Source organism: Tyto alba, unplaced genomic scaffold (genome assembly GCF_018691265.1).
Source record: "Tyto alba isolate M040663 unplaced genomic scaffold, T.alba_DEE_v4.0 Super-Scaffold_1000006, whole genome shotgun sequence".
Taxonomy (NCBI): domain Eukaryota; kingdom Metazoa; phylum Chordata; class Aves; order Strigiformes; family Tytonidae; genus Tyto; species Tyto alba.
The window spans coordinates 23,632,998-23,650,638 of record NW_024881272.1 but is presented as its reverse complement, the minus strand read 5'-3'; the positions used below and the strand labels follow the sequence as shown (position 1 = coordinate 23,650,638).

The following is a 17,641-nucleotide window of genomic DNA, read 5'->3' as shown; positions in this document are numbered from 1 at the left end:
GGGCAAAGCACTGGGGTAGGAACCAGCTGAGCAAGGGGGAAGCACCATTTTGCATCTGGCACCTGCTCAGGCGCCAGTCTGGCCTGGCAGGAAACACCGTGTGTGGCTGAGCTCCAGCAAAGTCAGCGAGGAGTCAGTAAGAAAGTGCCCGTAGTCACGTCGGGGAAAAGCTCATCAGTCTGTCTGCCACAAGCTCCCACCCATCATGCACACGCTGGCCAGAGCAGACTTGGCTTCTTCAGGAAGGATGGACAGGCCACGGGGTGGTTCTGCCCCTTGCACTGTCTGTTCCCTTGCACACTTGCGCTGTTTGCAGGTGCTACTCTCTCTAGGAGCCAGCACTGACACGGGGGTTTGCAGGGCTGGGGCTGGCTGGCCCACGCAGCGCAGGCGCAGCCGCATGCCTTGGCAGGGGTTTCACACCTGAGCATGCTGGGGTGCTGCTCCGGAGTTAGGGGCCAGACGACCATTTTCGTTCTGAGCAGTAACTTTGCATACACAACTGTGCTCAGTGCTGCAGAACAGCGTTCCTGCCGCATCCCAGGAGGCTGGCAACATCGCAGCCTCAGCCAGGAGTGACACTGCCACCAAACCCACTGCCCCCAATCCCTCTTTCCTGCAAACCCACAAGCACAGTCCAGCCTGGTCCTGCAGCCAGCATGCTGGCAGGGAAGGAGGTGCAGGTAAATGTACCTCCAGCAAAGCTCAGCATCACCCCAGGGCTGCATCCTGTTACCTTCTGGGTTTCTCTGAGTATTAGTAACTGGCACTAGAGCAGGTGGGGAGGGCAGGTCTCAGGCCCCAGCCACCACTGGGACAGCTTGTGCAGAGCATGGCCTGGGCAGAAAATGGCTACTGGCATCCTCCTGCTGGGAATGATCCATTCTTTGGGAAGTGGAAGCAACCCAGAAGGCCATGGCTGCAAATACAGGCTCGGCAGGAGCCATTCCTGGAGGCGCCAGGAACAGAGGAGTCTTGGTACACCCCGGTACGGCTGCGGGTGGGCAGGAGGTGAGCACATGCATGCACAAAGGGGTTGTCACAAAGGGTCTCCGAGCTCCCTGCCAGCACAGGGTCCCTGCGGGAAGTGTGGGGCACTCATGGCTGGGATTTGCCCATGGGGAAGGACTTCTCTGGCAGCAGGCTGGGGAGCATCCCCTACGGCCTCTGCTTATTGCTGAATAAACAGACAGCAAAGCCAGCTTGTATGAAACCCGATTATTCAAATTTATTAACATCAAGAATTATGCAATGATGCTGTAGATTTTTTTTTTTTTATTAACAAATAGAAAACAGACTGTATACAACAGTGACCCCTACAGCACTATGCATCCACAAGGTAAAAATGAATGTGTCCTCCAACATTACCAACCCTGGATTGCTGATTTCAACGTAGCTTGGATTCTTAACATTCGGAATACATGTGATAATACAATTAGATACCCTTCCACCACCTTTTATTCATAACTCAATGCACTCAAAAGAGGGCTGCATACTCCCTGTCTTCAGTGCAAGCGTGATATAATAAGGAGTATTAATATATAGTACCATTAAATTAAGTCCAGTAGTCTTGCCACATTGGTTCATTAGAACGTCCTGAAGTAGCGGAAAGTACAATATTCTAGTGACTTTTAACATTTGCAGGATAGCAGAAATTATAGATACACCCAACCTCTGAAGCCATGTGTACTTCCCTCCCCTTCCCTGCAGTACCCTGCTTTCCAAAGAGAGCCGGCCCGGCTCCGTTCGGGGGACGGCTGGGCTTGTGCTCCTCGCCGTTGTAAATGCTCTGATGCACTTCACTGGTGAGAGGTGACAGAATGGCGCTTGCACACATGGAACCGCGGGATTAACAAAAGGGGCCGTGTCTCGCTCTCTCCATCCCCTCCCCGGGGAAGTGTGGGACCCCCTCGCTTCTCCCGCCCCCTTCCCAGCGAGACACACAAAAAGGGGCTCCAAAGCCCGGAGCCTGGGATTTTGGGTCTCTCACAAACAAGGCGATGACAACTCACGTCATACCGGGATCTGCCAATACACACGGTCACTGGATTGGTTTAACACGCATTGTAATAGGACTGAACGGTTTCCAGCTGACAAAGGGGACCGCTTCTCCGGCGACCCCACAAGCCCTCCCAAACCCAAACCTACTCAGGAAATAATGGGGGGGAGGGAAAGGCTAAAAAAATAATTGGTAGCTTAGGTCCAGTTCCATGAAATTTCATATTCTACAGAGGATTAAAAAGCAGTCTACAGGGAATGGAGCCGGGCAGGAACCACAAGCCAGCTGCTGCAAATTACCAAGGAAGCTGCACTAAAATGGGCAGAACCAGCAGTGACTGGGCTGAAATAAACACAGGGCAGTGAAAAATGTAAAAGCAAAAGGAAATTAAAAAAAAAACCCAATTCCCAAATGTTTGGCGGGTCCAGTTCTGCCTGGGCAAAACATTAAGACTTGCAAAAAATAAAAAACAAGGAGAGAGGAGATTATAAAAAACACTAGTAACTATTTTACATGTTTAAAAAAAAGATCCCATTCCACCCACCTAAAGCCTCGCTGTGAAATGCAGTCGCGTGAGAGAGGGCGAGAGATGCACATGAGCAGAAATTCAGCCAGAGACTGGAAATGCTTTTGGAGTCGGATTCCCTCGTTTGGCGCTGGGGCGAAGTTCCTAAATGCCGTGGTCAGAACTGGTTGGCATGGAGGTCTGCTGCCTGGGCAGCACCTCCCTCTGTACAGAAGGACTGAGGAATGGGCGGCTCTGGCTCAGAGGAACCCGTCTCCACTCCTAGACATCCCCACCGCGACTGGAGGAAAGCACTAGTTACGTTGCATAGTGGTCGAAGCTGCCGAGATACTCCAGTGCCGCTCTGTAGCACAGCTGGTACTGGTCCTGAAAGGCAGCAAGGAGGGGAGAGTGAGAAGCGGGGACCCGAGGACACCGGGCAGCAGGGTTGCACATCCAGGGATGCCGGCTCCCCTCCCTTCTCCCACAGATCTCCCACCCCTGCGGGGAGGAGGGGACACTCACCTCTGTCTGTACCATGGCTGGCCGCTGCGTCCTCAAGGTCTTCACCGTCTGGAACATGTCCACCACCCCCTCGTAGCGCATCCTCTCCAGCACGATGCTGAGCGTGATGAACACGCCTGTGCGCCCAACCCCAGCGCTGTGCAGAGGGAGCGAGAGGTGCTGTTAGAGACCCGGCAGCCCCAGGGAGGCTCTGCAGAGCTCGTACGAGCGGTGCAAGCTCGTGGAGCACGGGGACGTGCTTAGTGGAGCCAGGAGAGGCCACAGGGACACTGCCAGCCAGAGGTGCCCCCTCAGCCCCACGGCGCCTGCAGACCCTGCCTTGCCTCTGGGCCAAGCTGCCGTGGCACCCTGTCCTGCCCAAGCATACTTCCAAGGAGCTACAAACCGGTACCACCAGGGCACTGGGTTAACCCAGTCACCTGGCAGAAGCTGCCAATGGCACCCATGGATATTGCCACCTCCTCGTCCCCTGCCTGCCTCTTGCCAGTGGTATGCAGGAGGGGCACGCGGTGCAGCGGAGCTGGCAGCTGCCAGGGTGAGCGAGGGAGGGGACATCTCCAAGGGCTGGTGAAGGCAGAGGTGGGTGCTGATCTGTCCCCACTCACCTGCAGTGCACGGTGATGGGCCCGTCCTGCCCAAACTGCTCCTTGGTCTTGTGCACCTGCCCGATGAAATCGATGAAACCCTCTCCCGTCTTTGGCACTCCCTGCTCAGGCCAGTCTGTGAACTGGAACTGGCGGATGGTCCGTGACTGGCCGTCCTGCAAGGACAGGGGTGTTAGATGTAAACTGTGGGTGAGGAGACAGCAAGAGGGGCAGATCTCGCTCCCCTCAGCACCAGTGCTGCTGACCTGCTCTCAGACACCCTGGCCCAGGCCAGGCGAGAGGGTGTACTGGCCATGGATGAGCCCAGGCAGATCTTTGGGCCCCTGCAGGGTCTCTTGGGTCAGTGCCCTGGTCCTCTTTAGGGCCTGGCTCCACACTGGGACCACATTTACTGTCACACAGGGGTGCTGTGCCCAGTCAGATGCTGCACACAGAGACTCCAGGTGCGGGGGAGCCTGTGTTAAAGGCTTGCCCAAGTGCATAGCACAGGCAAGGTGGGGTCTGGTGCTGACAGGGATCCCTGAGCTGCCCACTGGGGCTGACACAGCTGGCAAGGAAGGATCTTGTGGTGAGAGGAGCAGCAGGTGGGGGGCAGCAGCCCTTTCTGCCTGCAGGGCAAGGCAACACCTTGCTTTCCAGTTCCTCCAGGAGCTGCTGCACACTCCCTTCCCTGGCTTGGGCAGGACAGAGGTGGGGCACAGGAGGCAGGGGAGCTGGGGAGCCAGCAGTTACACTCACCCTGGCATCTGTCACCTTGAACTCCCGGAGGATGTACTGCGGCATGTTGTACTCTGCCATGGGGTCCACCACAAAGTACTGGTACCGGGCAGAGCGCTCTGCGGGCCAGTACTGGTGGCACTTCTCCTGTGGATGAGGAGCATGGTAAGACATGAGCACCGACAAGCTGCTGCTCCTCCCTCCCACTCCCTGGGAGCATATGTGGCTCTGGGGCCACTGGGTCAGCCACAGGACACGCCAGTGGGAGGCTGGCCCACAGCAGCTGGTGCTGGGGACAGGCTGGGGTGAGCTGAGAGGTCGTGCCCACAGACAGCAGCCACACAGCCCCCTTTTCCCCCCCAGCTGGATTCGTACCCGGCCCATCTCGCGCAGCTTTGTCAACATCACCACGATGGTGGAGTTGTGCTCCCACAGCATCCGCCAGAAGTCCTCCGTGGTCTCGGCCAGCGGTCCCTGCGTGGCGATGTAGGCCTTCTGCTGCCTGCGACAAACATAATGGTGCTCAGACCAGTTCCCGGGAGATGGGCAGCAGAGAGGGGCCGGCGGGCTGGGAGAGCTGGAGGCAGGGGCCCTGTGCAGCAGGGAGCAGGTCTCTAGGACTCGCCACGGACTCGGAGGGAGGGATGAGCCTGCCCCAGCATGTGTCTTCTAAGTGCTCCCCACAGATGCAGCGAGCACCACCGGGTGCAGGATGCAGAAAGGCTGGTAGTCCTTGCTGGGGTGACAGTGTCCCTAGTGCTGCTGGGCTGAGAGCCTTCTCGGCACCCAGGCCCACGTGAGCAGGCTGCCAGCACCCATCCAGGCTGGACGGAGAGGCTCGCTTGGGGACGATCCCAGCAGCACCCCTGGGTTCCTGCACTTTTATTCTCTGCAGCGCCCACCGTTTGCATGGGAAGACACAGAGCAACTGATTCAGGACACCTGGATCACACATGCCAGCTAGTAACTAGGGCAGTGTGGAAACCACGAATACTATTTTGCCAGCTTTTCTGAAGCTTCAAAATTTGTCCTCGGTTCCCCTGCAAACCAGAGCATTGCTCAAAAGCTCCCCTGCAAAAGCAGAGCTTGACCTGCCCCAGCCTGGCCCCTGCCCTGGAGAAAGCACGCTTGGTGCTTCGGACCCTGAGAGGGGCCAGCTCCGGCGTGTTGTTTTTTTTGGTGTGCCGTGCCATGCCGCCTGCGAGAGACGCGTCTGGCTCCACCAGTGCAGGGCTGGCTTCACCAGTGCGGGGCGCCGGAGCCTGCAGGAGGAGGGCAGCATCCTCCCATCCAGCATTTCATCTCTCCGCCAGCGCTAAAAATTAATGAACGTGCTGCAGGACAGCTGTAATGTGCAGGATGAAGACAGGGGCTGCTTCAAGGTGGATTTGTAAGACATCATAAAAAGCAGGGAGTGGGGGTGCAGAATGAAACAAAAGAGCTAATAAAGATGCAGCATCAGTGATGTCTGCAGGACCTTGGGCCAGCTGATCTTGTTAGATAATACCGAGAAGATAGCTCGGTTCAAAGGAATAGACGGGAAGAGATAACAGTGCTCTTCGGGGATGGGGTAGGTAGCATGTGAAGTGGTACCACCTGCCGTGCTGGCAGCCCTCCCTCCATAGCACCACCGAGGGTGGTGCTCTTAACCAGCATTGCTCTTGCCAGCATCGCTCTTAATCAACTCTGGAGCCAGGGTGCTGTGGCTGCAGCCTCCTGTCAGGCACCGGGCTGCCGGGGCGGGCGCGGGGCTGGACGGCTCGGAGCCACACAGGCAGGAGGGAGCGGAGGCTGCTCTGCGACAGCTCTTCTCCAGCCCCTTCATCCTCCCCCATTTCTCTGTCCCACCCCGAGGGAGCCTGGCTCACTGCAGTTCTGTGGGGTTGGGATGCTCCCAGGGTTGCTCCCGTTCTGCTCCCTGCCCACTCTGGCCTCCACAGAGCTCTTCCCGCTGGGAACCCTTCCTGGGCTCAGCTGCTGGAGCAGGGCTGGAGGCACAGAGCTGCTGGCCTGCCTGCACCAACATCTGTTCCCTTTGGCAGTGCCCGTTGCTCCTGGGAGGTCCCCAGCCCGTAAGAAGCATTTGGGCAGAGCCAAGCTGGAGGGGGACTGTGCCACATCCATCATATGCCCCCCACTCCTGCACTGGGTGACCCCACTGCAATGGTGCACAGAGAGATGACAGGAAAGAGCCTTGTATGTGTCCTGTTGGGATTTGGATTGGATTAACGTCTGGGGATTGACTGGGAAGGAGATGTGGCCACTGGGCTGTTTCCCTGCATTCTCCTCTCCTGGCACTTAGCATCTGAGAATGCGACACCAGCAATTAGATACAGGAACCATAAGTATTACTGCCCCACTAAATCTCAATTTGTGCTTTCTAAAAGGTATCCTGGGGAGCAGAACATAGTGATGGGCTTCCCCGTATCCAGCACCAGCCCTGCCTGAGGATCCACAGACTCCACCCAAAATCAAGATGTGGGACAATGAGCCTGCTGCCTGGATCAGGCATGCAGTGCAAGCACACTTCTTCCTCTGGTTGCTACGCTAGCGAGGGGGGGCAGGTTTGTGTTAGAAGCTGTAGTTATAACACATGCCCAGGGATGCCTATCAGATGATCCTATAAAACTCCACAGGAGCCAGCCCAGGCTCCCACCCCAGCCATGGGGGCATCTGTCTACAGCAATACAAGCCAGCCTGGCAGCGCTCGCTCACTAGCAGTCTTCACATATTGTAACTATATGCATTGGAGCATCTGAGAAGATGGAAACAGATAAAACGCAACAAAGTGATCCCCAGCCCACCTCTAGGCAGCCAGGACCAGTCCTTGGGAAAGAGAAGAAGGCAGCTCTGCCCAGGTTCCCAAGCAGGCAGGACAGGCTGGCCCAGGCACCTCAGGTGGCTCTTACCTGTACCCATCTATGAAGCTGGCATTGATGTAATCGGAGCCCTCGACACCCCGGATGGGCTGCAGACAGACTCTTGTCAGCTCGTATGGCATGATGTTCACCAGGCGGTTCTTGAATTTGTTGCACGGGAGGTTGGCACTGATGAAACGTGAGGTATGTGCTTTAGAGTTGGCCAGCAGCTGAAAGAGGAGGAGACGTGTCAGACCCGTGCTGGGGATGCAGCAGTCTCGGGGCAAAGGAGTCCCTCCGGGCACGCAGCCACGCTCCCTCCTCTGACCCAGGGACAGCCGCTGGGGACCAGGTCTTTCCAGACCAGGTCTGCCACCATGTTATGAGGAAGCTGCACCCGGCTGCTCTATTTCACAGTGATCAGTCTGGTTTTCAGTACCGTGTCGGCACCTCTGCCATGGCGTTGCACACCTAGGCACGGCATGGCCTCGCTGCTGGCTTTTAGTGCACAGCTGTGGGTGACACAGTCCCACCTGCACGCCCCGCTGGCACAGCCCCAGAGCCACATGGAGTGGAGTGGAGACCCACAGCACCTCTCTGACTGACAAAGGGCCAGGACATGAAGCTTTGTGCCTTGCTGAACCAGGGACACAGGCCTGGCAGTGTCAGGGAAGGAGAGCCTTCCATCTTCCAACAATGTCTTGCTATTTATTTCTCAGTCCAGAAGGACCCAAGAAAAATGTGAGAATTGTGACAGTTTTAGGTAAAGAAGGTCTATTTTCAGTTACTGTGAGACATTTTCTAGTTCTCTTTGAGCCCTGTAAACTGGAGTCATGGTAAATGTGTCACTTCAGTCTGCTGGCAGAGACATTCAAACAGAAGTCCCTCTTTTTTTTTTTTTAATTTTTCCTTTCTTTCTTCTTTTTTTTTTTTTTTTTTTTTTCCCCCCTGTTCCCCAAAAGACTCTCCAGCATCTCCAGAGCCACCATTCTCTCTATATGTGGCAGCTGGTCCTTGGCAGAGGCTCCCTGCAGAAGGACAGGGTTGCTCTCTGGGGAGTGATGCAGCCATGTGAGGCGCTCCCATATCCTGCTCCCCACAGTTTCCCACACAGTAGATGCTGCCAGGGCATGGTTCTATTACTGTTCTAAAGAGATGCTTGGAGAAACAGCAAATATTTGCCTTTAAAACAGTTGCTACAGTTGAGCCTAATTCTGTGGCTCTCTTGAGGGGTTTCTCAGGGCAGGTGTCGCCATGAGATACTAATGCAGCATGTTCTACCGTCCCAAGCCCAGGACACCAGCATCTCGGGTAACCACAGGACAGAGCTGCTCAGCTATTCAGAGTTTATCCAGAAAGTCAGTATTTTGCCTCTCTGGCTCCTTTGTCGCTTGGAGGGAATCCCCAAAGTGAAGCTGTATTGCTGCAGTTCATTTCACAGCCTGTATGGTCTGCTGCCTCCCTGCACGAGCTATAATCCCCTCCATGAGTTCACTGGACTAATGCACCTCATCTGAGAATATGGGTGCTTACCAGAGCTCACTTTCATCTCCAAAACTGTAATAAATATCTGCAGTTAGCATTCACAGATACAGATAGCAAAATGTGAGCTTTTCTTCTTAAAAATAGTGTGCCTTAAAATACTGCCTTCACCAATTCTAGACACCGAGGCTTGGTGTCGAGGTGGTTAAAAGATAACAGAGCTCAGCATTGAAGAAATGAGACTAGAAACATCTCACATATTTAAATTGGAGCCGTTTCCAGACAAGTTGTTCACAGTAACATCAATTATCACTAACACGATCTGCATCTGATTTCAGATGCAGCTCCTGCCGCACAGTGAACCTAGAGCAGAACGTGCTACTGAGAACTGCGCATCCATCTGCCTTTTATATCCTCCCCAGAAGCTGCCAATCCAGGGGGGAGCATGGCCGACACAAGCTTTACAATTCAAATGTATTTTAAATCACTGCCTACGTGGTTTAGAAACACACAAAAGAATAACTGCCTGTAACGATCCACAGCTCTCCCCTCCCAGCCCCTGGACGAGCGGCCCGGTGGAGCTGTGTGAGCAGAGACAGAGTGCTGGGGAAGCGGGGTGCTGGGGCTCTGCCACCAACCTTGAATTCCAGCTCCATTGCAGTAACGCTCTCGCCTGGTGGCACCTGGGTCAGCTTCTGGATGTGAGCAAAGAGGTTGCGTGCGGGCACCTCAGTATTGCCACACGTGGCTGCCTCCAGCAAGGCCTCGTGGATGAAGATGTACTGGTCCTCTGTCTGAACCATGTAGTTGCGCTGAGAGCGCATGCACGTGACGTGGCCGTAGATGTCCACGGTCTTCTCATGCTTCATCCGCTCCAGCATGGCATCGATGACAATGAAGCAACCAGTTCGGCCCACGCCAGCACTGTGGGAACAAAGCACGTGGCCTGAGATGACACTGTCTCCTACAGATGCCACGCAAGCTCTGCTCTTGCTTGAGAGAGCACCTGGACCTAGAGCACGCAAAAGGGGAGTAAAGGCTGCTCCCCACACTGAGGGCTAACGAGCTGAGCCCCAACCAAGAGGTGCCAGGAGGACCGAGGCACTGGAGAATGTGGGAGGCTACTCAGCCCTTGCTGTCTCCCTTTCACTGATGGAGCAGAAGGGATGTGGTGTCACTCTGTTGGTCCCTGCGGTGGCTGGCAGCACCTCCACAAGGGAAGGAGAAATGTATTTAACAGGCAGGAGTGTGACAGCGTACCTGTGCATGAAGTTGAAAGACCTGAGGGCCAGGCTGTGCCCTGGCACCAGTGAAGCCCGTAATTTCAAGCCTGCTTGTGCCCTTACCTGGGTCACTGTTTCCTAACCCATAAAACGAGGACAGCCAGCCCGAGGGGGGACAGAAGAAAGGTCAGGTCACACATGCCTATGCTGAGCCCTTTGCTCAAGCACTGGATACCTCTCCATGTCTGTTGGAAGGGCAGCAGCAATCCCCAAACTACTCACCCTGAGAGCACCCTGAAAACGAGACGTGCTGTCATGACATGTAAACACAGGCAGAGATAGGGAGCTAGACATTTCCTCATTTATGGTGCAAGTCAGTTCCTTAACAGGGCTTTAATACAGCTTGTTTGTGTGTTAATTATACCCCACTCCCATCTGAAACAGAGCATGAAAGAAGAGCATTAAACACCGCTGGTAAGGCGTATGCTGGTACAGCAATGATGGAGTGGTTTGTTCAGTAATAGTCCCTACTCGGCTGGTATAGATAAATCTTGCCTGGATAAGATGCTGAGCCTTAGTAGACTAATATTTTGCTTAAAGAGCTGCCTTTCTACCCTGAGAAAGAGTTCTATTGTAAATAGTACGTAAGAATGTAGAGGCCACTGCATGCGTGTCTGTCACTGATGTGCCTCTGAAAGGTACCACCTACTTATGGTGGGCATATATCCCTTCATTTTTAAATGGTACTTGCAGTTTTGCAGGAAAAAGTCTTTTCTGAGGCTCTCCATGCAGCAGTGCTGTTTAATCTGACAGAGCAGTCGCAGTACAAACGTCACCACTGCATTACTGCTGCTGGTTGCTGCCCTGTTCCCAGCCCCAGCATGCAGTTCAGGTTATGCCACCACAAAACCTTCCATGCAGCCATAGGAGACTTCACTTTTAGCTGGACAGGTTAAAGCTCCTGCAGCCAGAAGGCACAAGCCCAGGTGCAGCTTGGCAAACACACAGTCCTACCTGCAATGGACAACCATGGGCCCAGCATCTGGTGGGTTACAGGCCTTGACCCGCCGCAGGAAAGCTAGGATTGGGGTGGGGTATTCTGGTACGCCGTGATCCGGCCAAGCCATGAACTGGAACTGTCGTAGCTCTCGCTTCTCACTGGAGCCATTCTGTTGAAGACAAAGAGGAGTTGTTTTGCATGAGAACAGTCTCATCATGGGACAGGAACTCACTGATGGGCTAACAAGGTACCCAGATATCTGAGTAACAACAGGCAGGTAATGCTGTGCAGGATCATGCACGTATTGGGCTTTTGCAACTGCAAATCTGGAGGCAAAAATATAGGCTTCCTGCAACGCTTCTGTACATATAGATGCTCTGTGGAAAGCCAGCTGATACAGAGAGCAGAGCAGCTCTGTGGGAGTGGAGCAGACTGAAGGGAAGGTGAAGGACTCCTTTCTGCACAGCAAGGGGTCACTACCCATGTACCCACTGCACGTTCAGGGAAGAACGGGCACAGAGCATGGAAAGGCCAGAGCCACCAGTTCCCTCCCCGCTCTCTACATCACGGGTGTCTCTGGGATGGCTGATCAGCCCATGTCTGCAGAGACTGCCCCGCTCCTGCCTGGTGTCTCCTCAGGGCTGAGTGATCTATGCAGCAATGAGGTAGGACTGGCTGAGTGACTGCTGGGGGCAGGATGCCATCCTGGGGCAGCAGCGTGTCCCCAGCGCGCACTGCTGTGCTCGCTGCCGGTGTGGCTCAGGCTCAGTCACGCACAGAGGCTGCTGGCTGCAAAGCCTGTTTGCATTGCCGTGACACGCTGCTGCTAGCACTGCCCCCAGGGATTTCCAAACACTAATGAGGTACGCAGCAGGCAGGAGAGAAGGGCACACACACACGTCAGCACGCCCCCTCCATTTGCATTATTAGTGACAGGAGTACTATAATTTCACTGCTTCCCATGTTGTCCCTCTAATGGGAGGACAGCTGCTACATGTACACTCACTGGAGGCAAACACGGCCCCTGCTCTGGGGCCCGTCACAAGGTCTGAATGTATAGAGGAGAGCATCGGGTATCCTGGCCGAAATCCAGTGGTGGCCAGATGCACAACCTGCAGCCAGTCTCCCACTCCAGCCCAGCTGTGAGAAACGGCCCACGTGTGGACCAAGCCAGGCACGGCCGGCGGCCTCTGCCTGTGGGCTGAGCAGCACCGGGGAGCAGCTCTGCATGACCTGGAGCAGGAACAGCCCAGCCAGTGCCATACCTTGTACAGTGCAAAGGTGCGGACGGTGTAGGTTGCCAGCTCGACTGTGTCCAACAGGGTCACCTGGATCATCCCATAGGTTTCTGTACCCCGGCTCGGCCAGTACTGGTCACACTTAACCTGCAGGGAGGAGAGGATAAGGGGTCAGGGCTTGGCTGCTGGCTGGGGCATTTGAGGTGAAGAAGGGCTCTGCCCTTCAAAGAGTAAAGACAGAAAAGAGTCTCTGTGCAGGGGAGCTCCAAACATCCAGATTTCCTTCTCCCTGAGCGTCCCAATCCCTAGCAGAAAGTCAGCACACCCTGGGCTCCTTTCCACAAGATTTCACATTAAGAATATATTAAGAATTTGTATTTTTTTTTTCCCCGGAGCCACTGGTGGGAAGGGGCGAAGGGGGCCAGGCCACCAGACACAGCAGCAAGAGCGGGACCAGGTATGAAGGTGGTGTGCAGCAACTGCTAACAGTGATTTGTGCCTGCTGTAATTTTTCTTCTCTGCCTCCTGTTTGGGAAGATGAGGGTCTTCGGGGCTGTGCTTGCAGCATCCCCCTGCCTGAGCTCTGCCTGGATGGAGAGAAGGTCAGCAGCTGCGGGTTGGTGAGAGGAGAGCTGGTGAAGCAGGGCAGGGGAAGTGGTGGTTCCTCTGGGGAAGGCTCTGCTCGAAGGGCAGCTGAGGTGAGGGAAATGCAGCCTGTATTCCCACCAGCTCCTGGCAATCCCAGCCCAATGCCCTGGACACACAGCACCAAGCTGAGACAAGACACAGCTGTGTCCAGCATGGTACCCAACAGTACGACGGGCATTACCTTTCCTCGTAATATCCGTAGTCCCCAGGGTGCCCCTGCCAGTGTGACCCCCCAGGCAGCAAACCACCCTGGTGAAAGATGGGGCACAGCCCCTGCCAGGCCCCCAGCCTGGATGCTGTGCCCACAGGGCTGACCCTGCCACCCTTTCTGCATTGCTGTAGGCTCACACGCATCAAGCATCCCTGAGAGACGCCAACATGCCCTTCTGGCAAGTGGTGCATCCCTGGAAATCTCCATCTCCCAGGTGTTTCAAAAACTGCTCTGCAGCAAGGCACAGATGCCAGCTCAGACACAGACACAACTTGTTATCCCTCTGCGAGAAGACACAGACTGTGGCCAAACCACCCCTTCAGCTCCTTCCTGCAGGCAGCATTGTCCCATCACAAAAACATCAATGCTCCCTAGAGACCCCCCTGTCCTGCAGCATCCTTTATCTCCCCCTCCCAACTCTGCAGCCAGAGCACTTTGAGCTACTGGTCATGGCTCCTGCTACAGCCCACTTGGCAGAGAGCCCTAACACATCCCCAGGGCCCCATCCCTCTGCCCCCTTCATCTCCCTGTGCATCCCTCCCTGCCCACCTGCTGATGCCCTCTTCCTCCTATTCACAGCTCAGTATTTGCAAACTACTCTGGTTTTGCTCTCTCCAGCCTGGAGCTCCCTATTTAATTTGGCACCCTGAGCATCTCTACTTCATCTGGCACCCGGCTCCCCCGCTCTGTGGAGCCACAGTGCCTGGCTGACAGGAGGAAGACTTCATTCCCACCCATGTGCACTGCACCGAAAATGGTTTCCCGCCCTAGGAGAGAGGAGTGAATGGAAGATCATCTGTGCTTGTCAAGGAATAGTAAACTTAATTATTAGCTGAGGGTGTTTACAGAGGAATGTGTGGGAAGGGAAACAACAGGCTTAATTAGAAATCAATGAAGTTCGGCCTTTTAAATGAAGACAGTTTAAGCAGGGTGGGGCTTGTGAGCACTTAAGAGCCCTCATCCTGCACTCTGGCTGCTGGAGTGTGGCAGCCTGGGGACAGAGGGATGCATCTGTCCTGGGTTTGTTTGTTTTTTTGTTTTTTTTTTTTTTTTTTTTGGGTCTGCTCTTAGTAAGTCCTGAAGTCCTGCTCTGGCCGAGGTGCCTGGAGCAAGGCTGCCCAATGGAGTACCGCAGGCGCCTGCACGCACAGAGCAGCTCCACTGCCTCCTGCCCAGGGTCTCCTGCCGTTCAGGCTGCTACGCTGCCTCAGATCCGTGTTCCCAGCATGGCAAACCCTGCACAAATCTCAGAAGATTTCTCTTCCTCGCTTGGCACAGAGCAGCCCATTATTTTATGCTGACTAGCTGCAGAGCGAACAACTCGGAGGTCACAAAACCTTATTTCCCAGCTAAACTGATCCTGTCCTCGCAAGTGGGCAGCAGATCCTTCTCTGGCCGCCCGAGTTTGCCTTGACTGGCGCGGGGATGATGTGACCCCTCTCTGAAGGAGGTGAGGGGAGGACAGAATGGCATCCTGCAAATGCTGGGGACAGCCGCTTGCTGTGTCTCCCTTGGTGTGGTTTGCAGGGGACACTGCAGGGGAGCAGCGCAGCATGTCCCCGTGCCTGAGCCCACCCCACGGGGACAGCAGTCCCCTCCTGCCACCCACATGCTCCAGGGCCGTGTGTGCTCAAGCACAAAACAAACTTCGGAGGAGTTCCCTGTGCGGCATAATAGCAGCGCCTGGGCTGGTAATTGAAAATTATTTATTCATGACCAGATAAGAGTCAGTCACATTTTCTGCCAAATTTACCCATAATGTTTATGCCCCATTTTCAAGCTCTGTAAATTTTATGCTGAAGCCGATGCACTGTGGCACTAAAGCAGATAAGAGATGCTTTCTTCTGGCAGTGCTTGCTTCTCATTAACTTAAGGAGCACAGTAATGTCCTGAACAGCCGTTTATTGAAGCTTTGCTGAGTGGTTCCTGTCCCTCCCCTTTGATGCCCAAGAGCAGCCGGGCACCTCTCCTCAGATTGAGAGCTGTGCTCTGCTCCCAGCGCCGCCCGCAAGCGCCAGATGGCATTGCTGCCAGGGAGAGGGCTGGAGTGGGACGTGGCTGCCAGGCCCTTCTTCCCTGGAGCCCTTGAGCACCAGCCTCTTTGCACCCCTGCCTGGGGAGACGAAGTGCCAGGGGATATCACACCCCAGGGATGGCTGCTTGATGCTTTGGGCTGGGACTGAACGAGCTACGGCGCTGCTCTGGGAGACCCTGCTCTGCTGGGCTCTTGGGGATAGCCCAGGGTAGGAGAAATCCTGCTTTAATACCTCTCTTGTGCAACACACCCAGGCTGGGACACGCCATGCTCGCAGCTTTGGGAAAGCTAATCTACAATGTGTGTTTCTGAACTGCCACAAAATGATTCTGAAACTGATTGTAAAGCTTTGAAGGCAGCTAAATTGCACAATCCAGCCATTTCTATCCTTTATGTGCCTCTCGCTTTGTGAAAACATGAAAAAGGGAGGATGATTTGGACCATCAAGCCAGATGAAATTGCAGACCATAAAAGCTGATGCTCTTTAAAGATTTTTCTCCCCCTGCAGCTCAGGAGCCCTTTAAAGCAGTGTCACCCCTACAGGGCTGCAAAGCTGCTGTTGGTCCCGGTTGTCTTATCTACACACAGCACTGCCGAGGGGACTCGGGGAGCTCGCCTGGGAAGGTGGCAGAGCCTGCTCTTGGCTGGGCATCTCGCCACGAGGTCCTGCTGCCCACCCCAGGCTCTGCAGCTGGAGAGACAGTCCTGTGCCTGCACTGAAGCCCCTGGGCAAGGGGACTTTCAAGCAAGGTCACCCGTGGGTAACGCTGTGACTGCCTGGAGCAGCGCTGTCCCACAGCAGTGTGAGCATCAGCAGGCAGCAATGCTGCAAGGACCCAAGGGGTTGCACCAGATGATGCTTGAAGGCTCTGGAGTGGAGTAAACTGTAAAACTGTGACTCATGCTGAAAGCTGGGAGCAGTGGGCAGTGACCAGGGTCTTCCTTGGTCCCAAAAAGGTGTGCTCCTTCAGTGAGCTCTAGTTATCACCACAGGGGCATGAGGAAAAGCAGGGCAGGAAGGTGGCTGAAAGCCATCCTGCCTTGGAAGATGCTAGAGAAGCCAACAAAAAAACCCAGAGAAAACAATCCCCTGCAAGTTCTCCTCCCAGCTCCCTACCAGGGCCCTCCTGAGAGGGGGTTCCCCAAGACACCTACAGGGTCCAGCAAACACATCCAGGGAAGCCCTTGCTGTGCAGGGTTGGTTCGACTCAGGAGTGCTTGGGCTTCCCCGCTGCCTCCCGTGGCAATCTGCCTCTCCTGCAGCGCCTGAGAAAACTGCCCATTTCTCATTCATGCTGGGGATGTGCCGAAGAGCCAGCAGGGCACGGGCAGGCAGTGTTGGGGAGTGAATGCTGGGGTCTGGGTCCAGTCCGGGCAGCCTAGAGCCCTTGGGCAGCACGCCCGGTCAGGCTGCAACTTCTGCGAGGGCTCTGGTCACCTCCTGACCATGACAGGGATTCACAGTGCCCATCTTGTCACCGAAAACCTGACCACATGCACCGTGTTTGTGACAGAAACCAATACTGCAAGGTGACATGACAGGGAGTGTGCTGGGGGAAGGTAACGCATGGCTCAGCAGCACAGGTGTTTCAGGCAAAGACAAGTGCCTGTAGGGTCAAAGGAAACCCGTTATCTTCGAGAAACACGCACCTTGGAGTGCCTTCCCATACCTAACAGCTCAGAAGTTGAGTCAGGACTCCGGGTATGGGTTTACTTGGCAACCTAACAGGGCTTTTCCTTGTGCTTCAAATATACGCTCCATCACTGAAATGTGAAGGCACTAAAAGGTCCCCATTTAACCCTCAGGTGCAGAGAGAAGTTGATCAGCAGCTTCTGATATTGCTTAGCCCATGTGCCAAGCCCTGTGCCACAGGACGGGTCAGGTTAATTCACCTCCCTGTTTGGGCTGGGGTGGGTGACAGCAGCCATCGGACAGAGCAGGCAGGGCTGCGCAGCGGGAAGCACAGCGCAAAGCTGGGGTCAGATCTCTAGAGGCAGCTTGTCTCCAAGGAACACTATTCTTCCCTGCAGGCTGTAGGGCATTTGTAGAGCTGGGGAAGCCCATGAACAAGCCTATTTTTGTACATGCATGAAAAGCAGAGCTGTTTTGCCACGGTGATCCGTTCTTCCAGCTGCATTCTCCCAGCCAGCGTGGGCTAGGATACCCCTGTGAGCATTTCGGTGCTAAAGCTTTGAAACCGAGGGAGAACATGCGGGCAAAAGTTTTAACTAAACCCAAACTTGACAGTTTCTGCTTCTTAAGAACGAGCTTATTGGGCTAAAAATAACCAGTGCTTCACAGCTTGAGCGCACAGCCCCTTCTCCTGCCGTTGGCATGGCAACACTAAAATATTCTGCAAGTACAAATGCTCACCGCTAAAATTTTACTTTTAGGAACAAACTGAATCACAAGAGGCAGAAGCTGCCTCCTGCTTGGGCAGGCTTTGCCCGAAGGGTGCATCTGGACACAGGAGCACTTTGGTCACAGCTTACGAACTCCTGCTTCAGGGGCTGAGTAAGAACCTCTGTCACGAGACACCACAAGCATCATCCGCAGCGATGGCTCCCGCTCCTTCCTCTCCACCTCGCGCCTTC

The 17,641-nt window shown here is 54.8% G+C and overlaps 1 protein-coding gene across 19 annotated transcripts in view; it reads right to left on the bottom strand.

Moving 5' to 3' along the window:
- Window positions 1–1,203: 1,203 nt before the first annotated feature.
- The window catches only part of PTPRF (protein tyrosine phosphatase receptor type F), a 389,043-nt gene continuing 372,605 nt past the window's right edge, over window positions 1,204–17,641 (bottom strand). For all 19 annotated transcript variants that reach the window (XM_033000823.2, XM_033000824.2, XM_042803813.1 and 16 more), the window contains 9 exons: window positions 12,180–12,299; window positions 10,929–11,083; window positions 9,330–9,615; window positions 7,261–7,439; window positions 4,727–4,853; window positions 4,373–4,498; window positions 3,635–3,789; window positions 3,030–3,165; window positions 1,204–2,891 (listed from right to left, as the gene is read on the bottom strand). In XM_033000823.2, the coding sequence (XP_032856714.1) occupies window positions 2,823–2,891; window positions 3,030–3,165; window positions 3,635–3,789; window positions 4,373–4,498; window positions 4,727–4,853; window positions 7,261–7,439; window positions 9,330–9,615; window positions 10,929–11,083; window positions 12,180–12,299 (1,353 nt within the window). In that variant the 3' untranslated portion in view covers window positions 1,204–2,822. The remainder of the gene's footprint in view (window positions 2,892–3,029; window positions 3,166–3,634; window positions 3,790–4,372; window positions 4,499–4,726; window positions 4,854–7,260; window positions 7,440–9,329; window positions 9,616–10,928; window positions 11,084–12,179; window positions 12,300–17,641) is intronic.